The sequence below is a fragment of the Daldinia childiae genome, assembly GCF_008694065.1.
Source record: "Daldinia childiae strain JS-1345 chromosome Unknown Scaffold2, whole genome shotgun sequence".
NCBI lineage: Eukaryota > Fungi > Ascomycota > Sordariomycetes > Xylariales > Hypoxylaceae > Daldinia > Daldinia childiae.
Window position 1 is genome coordinate 2,920,489 of NW_022984643.1, and position 14,482 is coordinate 2,934,970.

A 14,482-nucleotide genomic window follows, 5' to 3' on the forward strand; every position below is an offset into this window, starting at 1 on the left:
TCTTATCATCTCTTCCACGCCTTATCACTTTAAACTCCATGTTCCCGGACTCGACCGTAGGTCAAGAGTCTTGTTTATGTAATAGGATCTCTGTCAATTCTAAGACATACCTTGTTCATGCATCCTCGCCGATGGTTGCAAGGGTATGTTGACTAGCATCCTTCAACCACCTTGGCAATAAGTTGGTATAATTGGGAAGAGTCAACGACCATAGTATTTGTGCTATTACGGGTAGCACATTGAAATATCTAGTAGGTGGTATAGAATGAGACGGGCATTTCCCCGTGACATCTTACCTTCCAGGTACGATATTGCTAAGAAGAATGCCACCCCAAAGGAGCGAACAATGGGCCTAACGAACAGAGTGAAACGGCAGGCGTTTTCCAGCTTGAGGGCGGGAGGCCTAATATCTCCTATGAAGAATGGTAGGCGACAAACGTGAGAAACATGATGTCGTCAGCGACATACCCTTTTTTTTATGGTCATTAATGATTAAGCGAGCAAAGAATGAGTTCAGCGCTCTTACATGTCTTCTTTTTCGGTACCCTTCTACGTCTGCTTGAGATCCAGTACAGCTTTCCCAGCATGTCACATCCTCCTTACGACTAAAACTATTCTCTGTAATATTCAGAATCCAGTTACGGGGAAATCAGCCAGAGTCGAAGACGAGGAACTCGAGGGTGGAACGTACTAAACCCTCGAGCACAAAAAAAGTGTTTGGGAAGCTGACGACTTCACTATGGTGATCGCTGGGTAAGTGCTATTCCGTATACGCAAATGTTGAAAACAGACATTCTGATAGATTATAGATTCTAAGCTCTTGTAATACACACAACATGTTCTTCCCGATTAAACACCCATGTTGCTACGTCGTTCTTGGTTACTTCCGTATTTTCTACACAGCAGGAAATGTGATACAGTCCCCCCGCTAGGGCTGCTTAATTTCATATTTGATTACTTCACCGTCTGTAGCGAGTCTTGCCTCGCGATTAGCTTCATATCCTTCACCGTAGGTGGGGACCTTCCTGGCATAATAGAGAATATAATGGTCTTGGCCGTGTGTTGAAAACAATTCCTAGTAATGATTATTGTGATGGTTGCTATGTAACCCTCTCTTTCCTCTCCTCCCAAAGGGAATTGTGGTAGATTACATAGCCTATTAAGAGAATATCAACTTAGTTTATAAAACCTCACTAAGCATTAGGTTTTGTCAATTCTATTATTATTACTATAACTTATACTAGGAACATAAATGTCAATGACTGTGGGAGCGAGACGGGAAATCTTCTCTATCCATGATGTCGTAACATCTAGCAAATCTCATTCGCACCAATCCATTACGTATTCATACATTCATATCATCTGATCGTAGAACATGGCTTAGTTATCAAGTAGCTAATGTATGTATACGAAAGGCCACTATCGACATCTCCATGGCCAGGGGCCAGCACGACAATGCCAGCCACCACCAATCATACAGCTAGCTCTCTAGCTATACGGTAGGAGTAAATTTAACGACGACGCACAGAAACAACAAGAGACAAGACAAGAAAATATGATGTCCTCTAGTTGTTGAAACCCAGCAGATAAAAAAAGATAGAGGCATCCCATCTCTTTTTCAGTTCGCTTCGCTCTTGCAAATGCAGTAAATGGACCCTCCCCACCGCCTGTTGAAAAGCAATATATATCTTCCTACCTACCCTTTCCTTATCCTAATTTTCTTCCCGAGAACGCCGTCCTTTGCGCCAAGTTGAGTAACGACAAAGCTGTTTGGTGTTGCCACCGAGGTGTTATTGGTATTGGCAGGCTCTTTTTTTCACTGCCGTCTCAGGAGGAAGGTGATTTACGAGGGTTGGTAGACCTGCTTGGGGAAGGGGTATCTGTAGCATTCGTTAGCTATGGGTTTCTAATACGGTAGGAAAGGAAGTGTTTGCTATTTTCTAGCGTGTGCGGAAGGTTGTTACTAGTATTATTCTCTCTAAGAATTTTCCAGCAGAAAAGACATGAATTACATTATGAATTATAACCAAGGAAAACGTGATATAACGAAGGACGAGGACAAGAAGTGGGGAAATATAAATTACTTACGAAGGACCTAGTTCCTGGATGCTTAGGCGCGCGAGCCACTGGCCAATATCGACGCTCTCCTCGAGGGACTTGCCCTGGACGAGACCAGCGACGAAACCACCAGCGAAGGCATCACCAGCGCCGTTGGTGTCGGTGATCTTGGAAGTGTCAATGGCGTGGACAGGGAACTCCTTGACCTCATCCTGGCCCTGAATAGCAACAATGGTAGGTAGGGTACCCTGGGTGACAACGGCGACACGAGGCTTCTTGGTGTTGGCCTTGGGTAGGTTGGCAAGGGCCTTTGCAATACCTGCAACGTCGGTCTCGGCAACAGACAGGGAGTGCGAGCGCGCATAAGCGGCGGCCTCGGACTCGTTGCAGATCACGTAGTCCCAGTACTGGGATGATGCGTCTAGAGGGTCCTTGAAGAACTCGGCGATAAAGGGCGCGCTCATGTTCACAATGAACGTCTTGTTGTTGGCAGCAGCCTCTTCGCCGAGGGCCTGGATAGCAGGGGGACAGACTGCGGGTTGTTAGTTAATTCCATCTGCCTATCTGCTCGCTGACTATACGAGCGTTAGGGAAGGGGAAGGGAAATACCGGTGAAGTGGAAACCACCGACGTAGTAAAACTCGGCGTTCTTAACGAGCTCCCATATCTTAGGGCTCTTGAGATGGTCAATGTCGTATAGGTTGGCGGCGGCAAGGTCGGTGACCAAGCTCCTGTTGTGGCCGGTGATGATGGCACCGCACCTGCCGGTGGGGGTCTCGGGGTCGACGCGGTACTCGACCCTCAGGCCGACCTGTTTGACGGCATCGCGGAGGATGTCAGCATACTTGTCGTTACCGACACCACCAAGGTAGACGACGCTGTTAGGCGGGAGTATGTATGCAGCTCCACGGGCAGTGTTTTGGGCGGCACCACCAGCAATCAGCTTGGCATCATAGTTGTTTAGTAGCTCTTCGTAAATGGGGATGTGTTCGGGAGAGGCTAGGATCGCATCATTGGCCTTAAGGTTGTACTTCTTGAGGAGCTCCTCATTGCCTTGGGCCTGGATATCTGAGATCGGCCCCGAAATATGTCAGCGTAAACTCGGCCGAAGCGGTCGTGGGGGTAATGGGTAATGTCCATGAGAAGAATTCGACACTATGGAGAATTCCATATGTGTTATATGGTTCTATTTTCTTGTCTTGAGTAAATTGAAGTTGTAATTCTAGTAAAGCTTCTCATAGAATTAAAAGCTTCAAGAGTAACTCTGTCGTTGCTCTGGCTTATACACTATTTCTAGTGTATTTGTTGACCGAAGCTCAACTTTCACCCCTCACCCCTCTTAGACACCTAATTGTGCTGCACTTGAATAAAATTTAGATTTAACTCACCTAGAAGAGGGTTCTCTAAAGCGAGGAGTACGTATTCCTTGTTAGCTGCCATTGTAGATTTGAAGCGTCGTTGTGCAACGGTAGATAATGTTGATATAGGTAAAAGATTCGGTGGTTGTGTTAAAGTAGAAAGACCCTTTTTTTGGCGGGGTGAGATTTTATAAGAGAGCGGGACAGCTGTACAGGAACAAGCGTAGGAAGCGACGTGGGCGCTGTTGGTGGGGTTATTATAGAATCGTAGCGCTTTCGAGATTGTCCGAGGGATCAACCCGGAGTGAAAGTAGGTGGGGAACGGCATTCTCTTAAAGGTTAGGTACTTCCTGTTGTATTACTACTCACATCTAAAATCTCACGCGCTATTAATAAGACAATAAATAAGATAATGTCGGCATCCTTTGGAAAGAACCTAAAGAAACGGTAGATGGTAAAACATCAAGCGTACATATTCAAGGTTAGGTTAGGTAGGTATTCATGCAACTCTTATAAATAAATATAAAAGGCCATTACTTTTTTAAAGGTATTTTAACTTCTTTATCAAGGCTAGCTCCATCGTATGATATCATGCCCTACCGAGGATAGACGAAGGTTATCTAAGTAGTGTACATACGACTACGTATGGTTCCATCTGTCGACCCTCGTCACGCGAGACTTTGATCGGAATTTATCTTTTTTGTAATAGGATCTCCACTTAACCCTATATTATACGAAGTATGTCTGGTCTGGCCTGGGGATTACCATCCATGCAGCAAATCCTCCGTAATAGCTCTATCTCAGCTTTCACTAATTTCACGGACGGGTGACAACTGAAAAATATGTGTAGAAGTGCAGAAAGAATCTGATGCCGGGTACTTCCATTGAGCCTATCTGATATCGTAGCTCGCCAAGTACCTAGAGAGATGCAAAGTGCAAACAAGTAAAACTCCAACCGCCGTGATGAACCATGACCTGGAGAACCCATTTTACTCCTTCGTCTTCTGGGTACCACGCAGCAGACCTGTCCGTCTGGCTGCGATGAGACCCGCCTTTTGACCTTGCGCCGCGTATCGGGAAATTGTAGAGGCTTTACCGATATGTTGATGGTTACCCTAAGATTCCGTATTAGTATCAAATAAAATATTACAATATATCCAATTCTACTTACACCACCGTGAGGATGGTCGACGGGGTTCATGGCAACACCACGAGTCTTGGGCCAGCTGTTGCGCTTGACAGCGAACTTATGCTTGGCGCGCGAAGCCTTCAGGAGAGGCTTGTCTGTTCGGCCACCACCAGCAACAATACCGATCATTCCTCGAGAGCTGCTAGAGACAACCTTCTTGGCACCAGAGGGGAGCTTGATTCGGGTCTTGCCCTCATCGGGGTTGTGGCCGACAACGGTGATATAGTTGCCAGAGGTGCGACCAAGAGTTCCTCGATCACCAACCTTCTCCTCCACGTTGGAGATGACGGTACCTTCGGGCATAGAAGAGAGGGGGAGGACGTTTCCGACGGTAAGGGCGGCGTTCTTGCCGGCGTAGATGAATTGGCCGGTGTACATACCCTCGTTGGCGATGAAGGTCTCGGTGATCTGCTTGAACTTGTAGGGGGATCGGAAGACAACTCGGGCGAGGGGAGCACCACGACCCGGGTCGTGGATTATCTCCTTGATGACACCTCGTACGTAGCCATGTCGCTCAGCGAAATCGAGGGAACGGAACTTGGCCGGGGCCTTGCGCAGGCGGGTGTTGGCGGCTAGAAGAAATCAAAGGTAAGCCGAAATAGTTCGTATTAAAGCATATCGGAAGATATTAAATCGATCGCAATCGTGGCGAGCGCTAAAGGATGTTGAGAGAGAAAGTTGGCGTCGAATACTTACTAAAGATACCGCCGTTACCCTTTCTCTGGTTACGAATCTATTTAAGGAATTTCGTTAGTCGCGATAATACCAATTAATTAGAAAGCAATGGCGAACATACCACGCGACCCATGGTGCCGGTCTAATTTGCGTAATTCGTGATGTTGAAGAGAGAATGGATGTTTGGGTTGTTTGGGTAATTGAAGAAATTTGGAAGAGACACCCGAAATTAGAGAGCCGATAATTTTCCCTCGATTGCAGAAGTTGATTGTGTGGGCAGGTGGGTTGCGGGCTAGCTGCTTGACCCTAATCGCTTCGAGTACGTACCTTTTTACAGCTGATTATGTTACCTAAAGCCCGTTAGGTCCACAACTTACCTAAGCAACTTGGAAGATTACATGTACCTAGGTATATAGGTAGCCACAGACATCTTTTGCACGGCCACATAGCTACGTACTTATAATGCCCCACATATTAAAATCTCCCCCCATCCCTGATTCAAAGCCAATATGTCCATAGAGAGAAATCGACGCGCCCACCCCTGCTATATCAAGTTCAACTTCGCGCTCTTACAAACTTCCATTCAACTCCGCGCATAATTAAACAACTTTTTGACCTTTCACATCTCCTACCGCCTCTCCTGTCGCTTTATCTCCAACTAACGATATTTTGTTTGAGATAGCCCACACGGCCATTTTAAAAGCATATCTACCTAAATTCTATGCGAACATTCCCCTTCGCGAATTAATTAGATCCCTCCGCCTTTCCCCGTTTGCCAATATCGCACACTCGTTATCCGATACAAGGCTTCAGACATCACCAAGTCACAATGGCGAAAGAACACGCCACCGAATTTGAAAAGATCATTAATGCTGGTAAGCTACTTGAACTTGGTGGTATAAGCAGCTTAGGACAATAATTACCAACTTATTATATCAATACAACTGGAGAGCTCATCAACTAATGTTCAATTGGTTTAGGCCGAGAGCGCAAGAAGAATGAAGCTCTTGCTGCACGTATCTTCAAGAAGAAAGATGGCCAAAGACGGGCGAGCGCACCTACTGCTGGTTCCCTTGCAAGTAGAGTCGGTGTGAAGAAGGTATGGATAACACTACACTCGCCATCTCAGTTCTGAAAAATCCAAACACTTTGCTAACATGCCACCTTGTAAAGCGAGTATCATCGGTTGCGCGTCTCTCAAGTGGTGATATCAATGGTGAATGGACCCACGACCTTCACCATGTGCCCAAGAACCCTAGAGGGCAACAAGACCCGAACTCGCTAGCATCCCGAATTCATGCACCAGGTACTTCGGCGCCTCGACCGAGAAATGCCCCGCGAAATGCCCGGCCAAACCGCCCATCTCGGCTTGCAAATGCTTACGAGCGTACAACCTCCTCGCCTGCAACGGCGCAGCAGCAACTGAACGTGCGTTCAGCACCTACACAGCCCCCGGGACAAGGCATAACGATTCGAGGCCTCGCAGGACCATTTGCTGTCATGGCGCAAAACTTTGCGCCGGGGACCACAGCCGCGGATATAGAGAGCGCTATGACTCCAGTCGGGGGCCTTGTAAGCAGCTGTCGACTAATCAAGACACATCCTATTGTGATAGCCGAGATAGTCTTCGAGAGCAAGGAGGGCGCGGACCGAGTAATCCAGACCTTTAACAATCAGACGGTGAGTCTCCCGGAAGTTAACTAAGCTACATTCCGTTCAGGAAGCTAATGAGTGTGGTAGGCCGACGGCAGAACGCTTCACGTATATCTAAAGCCCGGTGGCACTTATCGCTCCACACCGCCTACCGGGCCACGCGCTCAGCGTGACCACGAGACTAGATCAGCCGGCAATAACGTTATAGTTGATGGATCGATGGGGTTTGATGACCGGATGGAGACGGACTCGCTTGGTAGTGGTTACTCCAACGGCGGCGGCAACGGCAACGGCGGTGGCCTATACAGCGATACCATGGTCCCCAAAAGCCAAACTAACGGTGCTAGTGGCAACAATAGTCGAAGGGGCAGAAACTTCCGGACCGGAAGGTAGGACCACGGATCAGAAGTGGATGTCGCTACGAAAAGCGACTATTGCCCAGATAGTTATAATGAGTATTCACCTAACCGCCAATACCGGCGATGGTGAACCGAGGAATCCTAGGGGATGTGGCTCCATTACGACGCGCGAGTAGGGCTATTTTGCAGCCGATCAAGAAAATAGACTCCCTTGATAAGACGAGCATTGAATAAATGGACGTTTCCATTAGAGCCTCGTCTTCGAATACGACGCAAACTATGAAAGGAAGACGAGATATCCTGAGACGGAGTACCGGACGCATAGATATGGCATAGGACGTCTTCGAGTTATTCCTTTTTTACCTACTTAGGCATGTACTAATACAACACACGCGTCTACACTTTTGCACCACCATTAATGCCTTGGATCCAACGGAGAGACGAGATATTCATATAGTTCCTTAATATACCTTTTGCGGGTACCTAATAGGCAAGCACTTAGGGGCTATAGACAATTAGGGTCACTTATAGGTTAGATTATGAAACCAGTTTTATGGACACAATTTAATGCTATAGCTTTATCGTTTTGTTCGCCGTGTAGGTGATGGAATTACGTAATTGCTAGCTACAACTACAGTTAATTACTAATAAATCAATATCATGTCGCTTTATTTCTATCTCCGTTACTTAGTTACATCTATGTATACGTATATCGAAAGGATACGGGGAAGGTAATATTAGGCTTAGGTAACGTCTAATAAATATAGGTAATGGGACAATTAAAGAATCATATCTCTATAAAAGCTTAACTACTAACTACATTAAAAAAATCCTATAAAAGACAATGCCACCAAGTGTATAGAGTTTCTGTTTATACATTTATATACATTCGTATTGTTCTTATTAATCTTTCACTTGGGAACTCTACTATATCTTCTATACCCATACCCAGACATTCACTCGCTTACTCGATCATCCATTCCTTTCCCCCTAGCCTACCCCTATTCCATCATCAAATCACAATCCCGACTTTCTTACCGACATTATGCATTTTAGTTAGCTACCAACCAATCCCACCACTTAATCACTCATCTAACATGCACTCATCACAATCACCATCATCACCATAGTCGTGGTAGGGTACATAGCCCATGTGCATTTATAGGTATTATACGCAGCCTAAGTTAGGTCCGTATACGTACAGCAAACCGCGCTTCTTAGCGCGATACGGTCATATTTGACCTCCATAACCCTCTTCGCTTCCCGCAGGTTTAATAAAAAAATAAAAAAAAGCCAGCTAGTAGTAAGCTCCCCCTCCATCCTATCATTCACCCGCCCACCGTCCTCATTCCTCATGTTGTATTCCCCTTTCTTACCGCTCAACCGGCATCATCTACCCTTGACGTAATACGTTACCGCCGTTGGCCTTCACAACAGCAACGGAATCTCTGTGGCAAGCCTTAGTATCTCCCACGTAGTACAAATCAAGCACTCAGAACTAAAACGAGGATTGGATCTAAGCTTTCGCCTACGAGCCCGAACCGCAACGTAAAAGCGAAGGCGGCTCTTCCTCCTATACAGCCTACTTAGGATTTTCTGAGCCGTAACGTAGCGATTTTCTCATTGATAATCCACTCCTCGTCAAAGCAGAGCTACTCGTCGAGAAACCTCTCCCAATGCTATATGCAGCCGAAATATCATCAATCTCCAACTGTAGTGTGCAGCGAAGGAAAAGAGGAAAGAAAAGTAAACTTTTGGGCAATCTAGGTTGCACCCTATGTTCTGTTGGGTATCATACACGTCTGTGAAAGTTCGCGCCGGTAGGCCACCGCGAAGCTATAACAGCGCCTGAAGGACAGGCTCTTTCGAAAATGTCGTTGCTATCAATCTAGCTAGGGGTGAGGGCCGATCCTAGGAACTTAGATCATCGTCAACAGGCTGGGGTTGACTGCGATAGCCTCAACATCGATTGACATATGCGGTTCTGCTCTTGTGGGACTTAAATCGCATAGGGCATTCCTCAAGCCCACGGATTTTGGCCTCCACCCCCCATGAATCCCTCCTCGAGTGTCCTTTCTTCCAGGTTACGGATAAAGTCACGGTTACTTCTAGTAGCACCCCCTCTTTGCGATCTACTGTCTCTCCTGCCGGCTACCCTACCTGCTCCAGGATCTGTGAGACCAATGCCTTCAGCGGGTGGTGGGTAGTATGCAGGACTCGGTTGCAGTCTGATGGGTTGGCTTGGATCAAGGTGGCTAGCGACTCTTTGAATTGCTGCAGGTATACCACTCTGCTGCTGATCCATCGTTGACGCGCGTTGGCGGCCCGCTCGAACCGTAGCTTGTTGGTATAGGTTCGGTTGCGGGACGGCAGCGTAACCCCCGGGTACCATTTGTGCAGGTGCTTGACCCATGGGCATTTGACCGTAAGGAGACTGCTGAGCGGAATAAGGCGGCGGTGCACCCGAGTGGCTACCGCTAGGGGTATACAAGCCGTTAGTCTGGTACATCGAAGGCTGACCATGTGGCGTGGCTGGATATTGGGGGTTTTGCATGATATAAGCTCCCTGAGCAGCCGCTTGAGCCTGAGCTTGCGCCTGTTGTGCTCTTTGCTTGCTAAGTTCGGCAGCTTGCTGCTGTTGTTGGGTTCCAGGAGCTGGAGACCGATTCAGAGAACTCGACTTCAGGTTCATCGGTGGTACAAAGGGGCCCGTGAATTTCTGCTGAGTGATGAATGGGTGAAGCTTTGCCTGCTGCGGCGACCACCTCTCCAGAGGACTGATAGTTAGTAACCCTCGTACAAAATCGATGAAAGCAATTCTGTTGTTCATTTCTAGATATAAAGGTTAGCTAGGCCAAAAGTTTGTCTAGCTGGAAGACAATTCTTACCTCGTTCAACCTCGTTCGGCTTCATGTTCTTTCGCGGCATTGGGTATGATTTAATAATCTCTGGTAGCGTGCTCGCTTGAAAGTACTTCTTGCTAGGTTGTTCCTTCGTCCCACGTTCCCGAGAGTATTGTTCCATACTCTTTAGATGGTATGTTTTACGGCCGAATTCATCCTGCCTCTTCTCGAAGAAATCACCGGCCTGTTTACCGACCTCGATCATCCAGTTCGGGGGGTTTCCAAGCATCTCGACGATTCTCGAGACCTGGTTGTACTCGGACGAGCCCGGGAATAGCGGCAAGCCTAAAAATAGCTCGACTACAATACAGCCGAGCGACCACATGTCGATTGCCGAGGAATAGGGAAGACCTAATAATACTTCTGGTGACCGGTAGAATCGTGACTGAATGTATGTATACACTGTCTGTCGCTCGTCACAGGCCGAGCCAAAATCGATAATCTTGATGATGGGGCTCTCGAGGTTCTTTAGCAGGATATTCTCAGGTTTTAGATCACAATGTATTAGTCGCGCCTTGTTGAGCAGGGCGAGACCGTTAAGGAGCTGCTGGGCAAATACTCGGACGAGTGTCGTACTGAGACCTCGGAATTGGTTCTGCTTTATGAGCTCGTACAAATTGACGCTCAGAAGTTCGAATACTAAACAAAGATGCTGTCGATGGATAAATGTGTCCTTAAGTCGTAGTAGATGGTGATCATCGTTCTTGTCAAGTTTCGTGTTCAACTAGGTAGTCATTAGTGAAGCTCAATGAAGATAGCTTAATCTTAAATCTTACCAAGTCCAACACAGACACCTCCATCATGCTTTGGTTGAAGTATGCCGTCCTATTTTTAATGACCTTGACAGCAACGACCTCTTGGGTCTTCAAGTTCTGGCACTTGACGACCTGCCCAAAGGTTCCTTGTCCAAGCACATCTAGGATGAGATATCGGTTCCTGTAAGAGTCATTAGCCAATCACCTACAAAGGGAAGATTACAAAAGAAAAAACCGTACTTGTGACCGGCCTCCTCCGAACCTAGGATGTCGTTGACATAAAGAATATAATCGCTGTCCTCATTATCATACCCATCGTTCTTGGTTCCCTTGCTTGGTTTAGTCAGCACCCGACGGGGATTGCGGGAAGACTCGTATTTGAAGTTGGGGTTGCATATGCGATACGTTGCGGGCAGATGAACGGTAAGGGCTTGGAGAGGCTATAAAAGAAAAATCGTTAGAATTGCTACGCCTGGAGTAATACTCGATAGTAAGTCTTCATACACTTATAAACCCTCCCTCGGGGTTTGCGCGGCGGAACGGCGGTTGAGCATTGACCTTGGGTCGCAAGTCTGTTACGGCCCCGATCTTCTTAAACTGGGGCACGGGCTTTTTCTCGACAGGCATGGTGGCGGTGGGCTGGAGCACCCTCCTTGGTGATTTTGGGTCATTAGCATAGGCGCCATCAAGAGCTGAAACAGTAGCTGATGGATAGTTATCCTGAGTATTTGCGTATGGCGTAATGGAAGGAAGCTGAGAGTTCTGTCGGTTGTAGTAACCGCTCTGAGACTGATATTCAGCTCGGGTGGGTGACTGGCGCTGAGTGTGGGGCGCGGAGAACTGAGCCTGATTTGCTGCCGACTTGGATGCATACGGTGATGTTGGCGACAGTACTTCCATAGGCGAATATCGCTGAGCAGCGGCCGATGGCTCGGAGGGCGAGTGGAGGGTCGCGGATCGGCCACCAGAGAGGTGCGACTGATGGTGCGGGCGCATGGGATACTTCATGCTCCCGTAAGGGTCGTGAACATCTTGCATAGGGACGTCACCATTGCCATCGCGTAACTGCGGGGTGTTGATAGGCGAAGTCGCGCTCTGCTGAGGAGCATGCGAATTTATCGCACCTTGGTACTGATCATACTTGAAGCCGACGGGAGGCTGGACTTGAGCAGGTTGCTGAGCATATTCCCTACCAGGAGTCATTTGACTACCACCGTTATATCTTCGAGAACCGCCAGCGGCGTCGGAATAGCCCTGCCATTGATCCATGGCGTCCGGGCGGCAAGGAAAAGAGAGGCGACAGGTTCAGCGGGGGTTGTGGCGATGAATAAGTTGGCTCGAGTAAATATGAATTGGGGTAAAAGGATATGGCCAATTCAGGCCAAAATATTATTGTCGTCGGATAAGTCTTCCTAAGTCATAACACGCGCATTAGCAAAAGTTGGGAGTGAGCAAAGGGCTCACTAGAATGCGGGCTTGGCTAACCGGGCTTGATATTGCTGACTTGTTCAAGGTGTTTGGACCAAGAGACAAAAAAAAAGGTTGGCCGAAAATGGGGAAAACAAGGATGACGAATGGGCGAGGGCTACGGTTCGTACCCAAATGCGATATACGGGAGAGGTTTAGTCTGGTACAACGGTAGGATTTAGGTATTCATGATGCGAAAATCTAAATAGAAGGCGATTAGGTATCTCGGTGCTGTAAGGTAAGTAAAGTAGTTATTTACTTTAAACAGCGCCTTTATTTTCTTTAGATTGAGGATGCAGAGGGAAGAAAATAAAAAAAAAGAGAAGAGGAGGGAAGAGGATACGTTAGATGCAGATTTGTGTCGTGAGGTTTTGGGATTGGATGGCGGGTACGTCAGTCAGGACAAGAAAGTGAGAATCTGAAAAGAGTGGAGGGACAACATAAGATAAGGCCATGGGTAGGTTGGTGACCTGCAGCAAAGCTGGACTAAAGTGTACCTAACCTTGAACCTACAAATAAAATATAATTAAGGTACTTGCAAATACGCGTAAGTTTGCGCTATTTTGCTAGTATCTCTTACATATCCTAGGTATATTGTTGTGTATCTAAAGTATTGTCATTGGAGGGGGATGGGGGTGGATTGGGTACTAATTAAGGCACTGAACCACCGGGGTTGTCTAGGTGTCTTAGGTATGTATCTGTAAAGTGAGGGCAATACGGCGGGGGAACTAGATTGCCATATACCCACCTTCACGTAGCACAAAAGCACAAAGGGCATCGCCTGAGACGTTCAACGAATTTTGGGACTTACCATTACGGTAATAACAGCCTCTTTGAACGTTCCTTCTTCTTTACCTGCCCTTTACCAACATTAATGTCAGGAGGTACGTTAGGTACCTACTTCTTTACATTAACACGGTAATAGGTACAATAATGCATACAGCAGTACAACTAAATAAATTAGCTTTGGTAGATACATGTCCGTTTCAATTGATGTTTATAGGTATCCACCAACCGTATACAAACTTAATGGCCGAAAAGATACATACATATGTAAGGTACCTTAGGTACATATTAATAATAATTCAATATTTCCATGGCTTTTCAACTAGTCGAACCATAGTTTTCTATATCCTATCATCTTCCAAATACATTAAGAACACGCCTAAGCGATTTCAAAACAAACAGTAGTTCACGTTGCGTGTATAGTTACAGTAGCCTATTCCCTGTGCGAGGGCTGGAAGGGTGGGCAGGTGGGAGGGTCACATACAAACGGAATCAGATGCATGTGCAATTGAGATTGCGGGACTGGCATCAGGATTAGAATTAGGATTGCAACATCTAAACCGGCAATCTACTATCTACACGATATTTTCAACCACTTACCTACTCAATAATATCAATGAGTAACGCCTCCAAATAACGGCGACGAAAACGAAAAAGGGGAGAGAGCCTTGATAAAAGGCCGTGTGATAGCACCAGGAATCCTCGCCACAAAGGCGTTATTAACCGGCGCGCCTCGACAAAACGACGTAACGAAACCATCTGGAACTAGCAAACAAAGCACGGTCCGTCCTCGAGAAGCTTTTTTCTTGGAAAGCCGAAAGTTACGTATGTTAGGTACCTACCTAAGAAGAGACAAGAAACTACCTCGTTTTAAGACTTGTCTTTGTGTCGGGCACATACCGCTTTTTTCTAATATATTCGAGCATGTGTTCGAAGAATAAGAATAAGAAAAAAGAGCTGTAAGATCCATATATACTGCTCGAGATCGTTCGAAACAAACACATGGGAGTGGAGACATCAATAACATGACTTGTAACCTACATATACATATACATACCTATCTCCTATAGGTAACCAAGCACATAATCAAAGCAAGAGTCGACTATCGGCCTTTTTTTACGTTTCTACTTTGAACTTCTTCTCTTACGCTTCTCCCAAGCCATTCCTAGTTTCATCTAGAACTTCTCCTAGATCTTATGATGGTGTATGTACCTAAATCAACATAATCAACAATGAGTAGTACCGGTCTATAAGATATGATACGGTGAGAAAGTCAGAC

At 46.6% G+C, this 14,482-nt stretch overlaps 4 protein-coding genes across 4 annotated transcripts; 1 reads left to right on the forward strand and 3 right to left on the reverse strand.

Annotated features, from left to right (window-relative positions):
• Window positions 1–1,843: 1,843 nt before the first annotated feature.
• Window positions 1,844–3,498, reverse strand: GL218_01709 (Adenosine kinase; the record flags this gene model as incomplete). The annotated part of the gene is made up of 4 exons (XM_033578189.1): window positions 1,844–1,880; window positions 2,089–2,590; window positions 2,668–3,126; window positions 3,447–3,498. 4 exons carry the CDS (start codon window positions 3,496–3,498, stop codon window positions 1,844–1,846), a joined length of 1,050 nt encoding a protein of 349 aa, XP_033438569.1.
• Window positions 3,499–4,405: 907 nt separating this feature from the next.
• On the reverse strand, window positions 4,406–5,413 carry GL218_01710 (60S ribosomal protein L2; the record flags this gene model as incomplete). The annotated part of the gene is made up of 4 exons (XM_033578190.1): window positions 4,406–4,531; window positions 4,588–5,177; window positions 5,302–5,338; window positions 5,402–5,413. The coding sequence occupies 4 exons, from the start codon at window positions 5,411–5,413 to the stop codon at window positions 4,406–4,408; spliced, it is 765 nt and encodes a 254-aa protein (XP_033438907.1).
• Window positions 5,414–6,109: 696 nt separating this feature from the next.
• On the forward strand, window positions 6,110–7,326 carry GL218_01711 (uncharacterized protein; the record flags this gene model as incomplete). The annotated part of the gene is made up of 4 exons (XM_033578191.1): window positions 6,110–6,155; window positions 6,261–6,379; window positions 6,454–6,960; window positions 7,021–7,326. The coding sequence occupies 4 exons, from the start codon at window positions 6,110–6,112 to the stop codon at window positions 7,324–7,326; spliced, it is 978 nt and encodes a 325-aa protein (XP_033438906.1).
• Window positions 7,327–9,312: 1,986 nt separating this feature from the next.
• GL218_01712 (Dual specificity protein kinase YAK1) lies at window positions 9,313–12,219 on the reverse strand (the record flags this gene model as incomplete). Its single annotated transcript, XM_033578192.1, has 5 exons — window positions 9,313–10,124; window positions 10,181–10,919; window positions 10,972–11,131; window positions 11,191–11,390; window positions 11,455–12,219. 5 exons carry the CDS (start codon window positions 12,217–12,219, stop codon window positions 9,313–9,315), a joined length of 2,676 nt encoding a protein of 891 aa, XP_033438904.1.
• Between the last annotated feature and the right edge of the window lie 2,263 nt (window positions 12,220–14,482).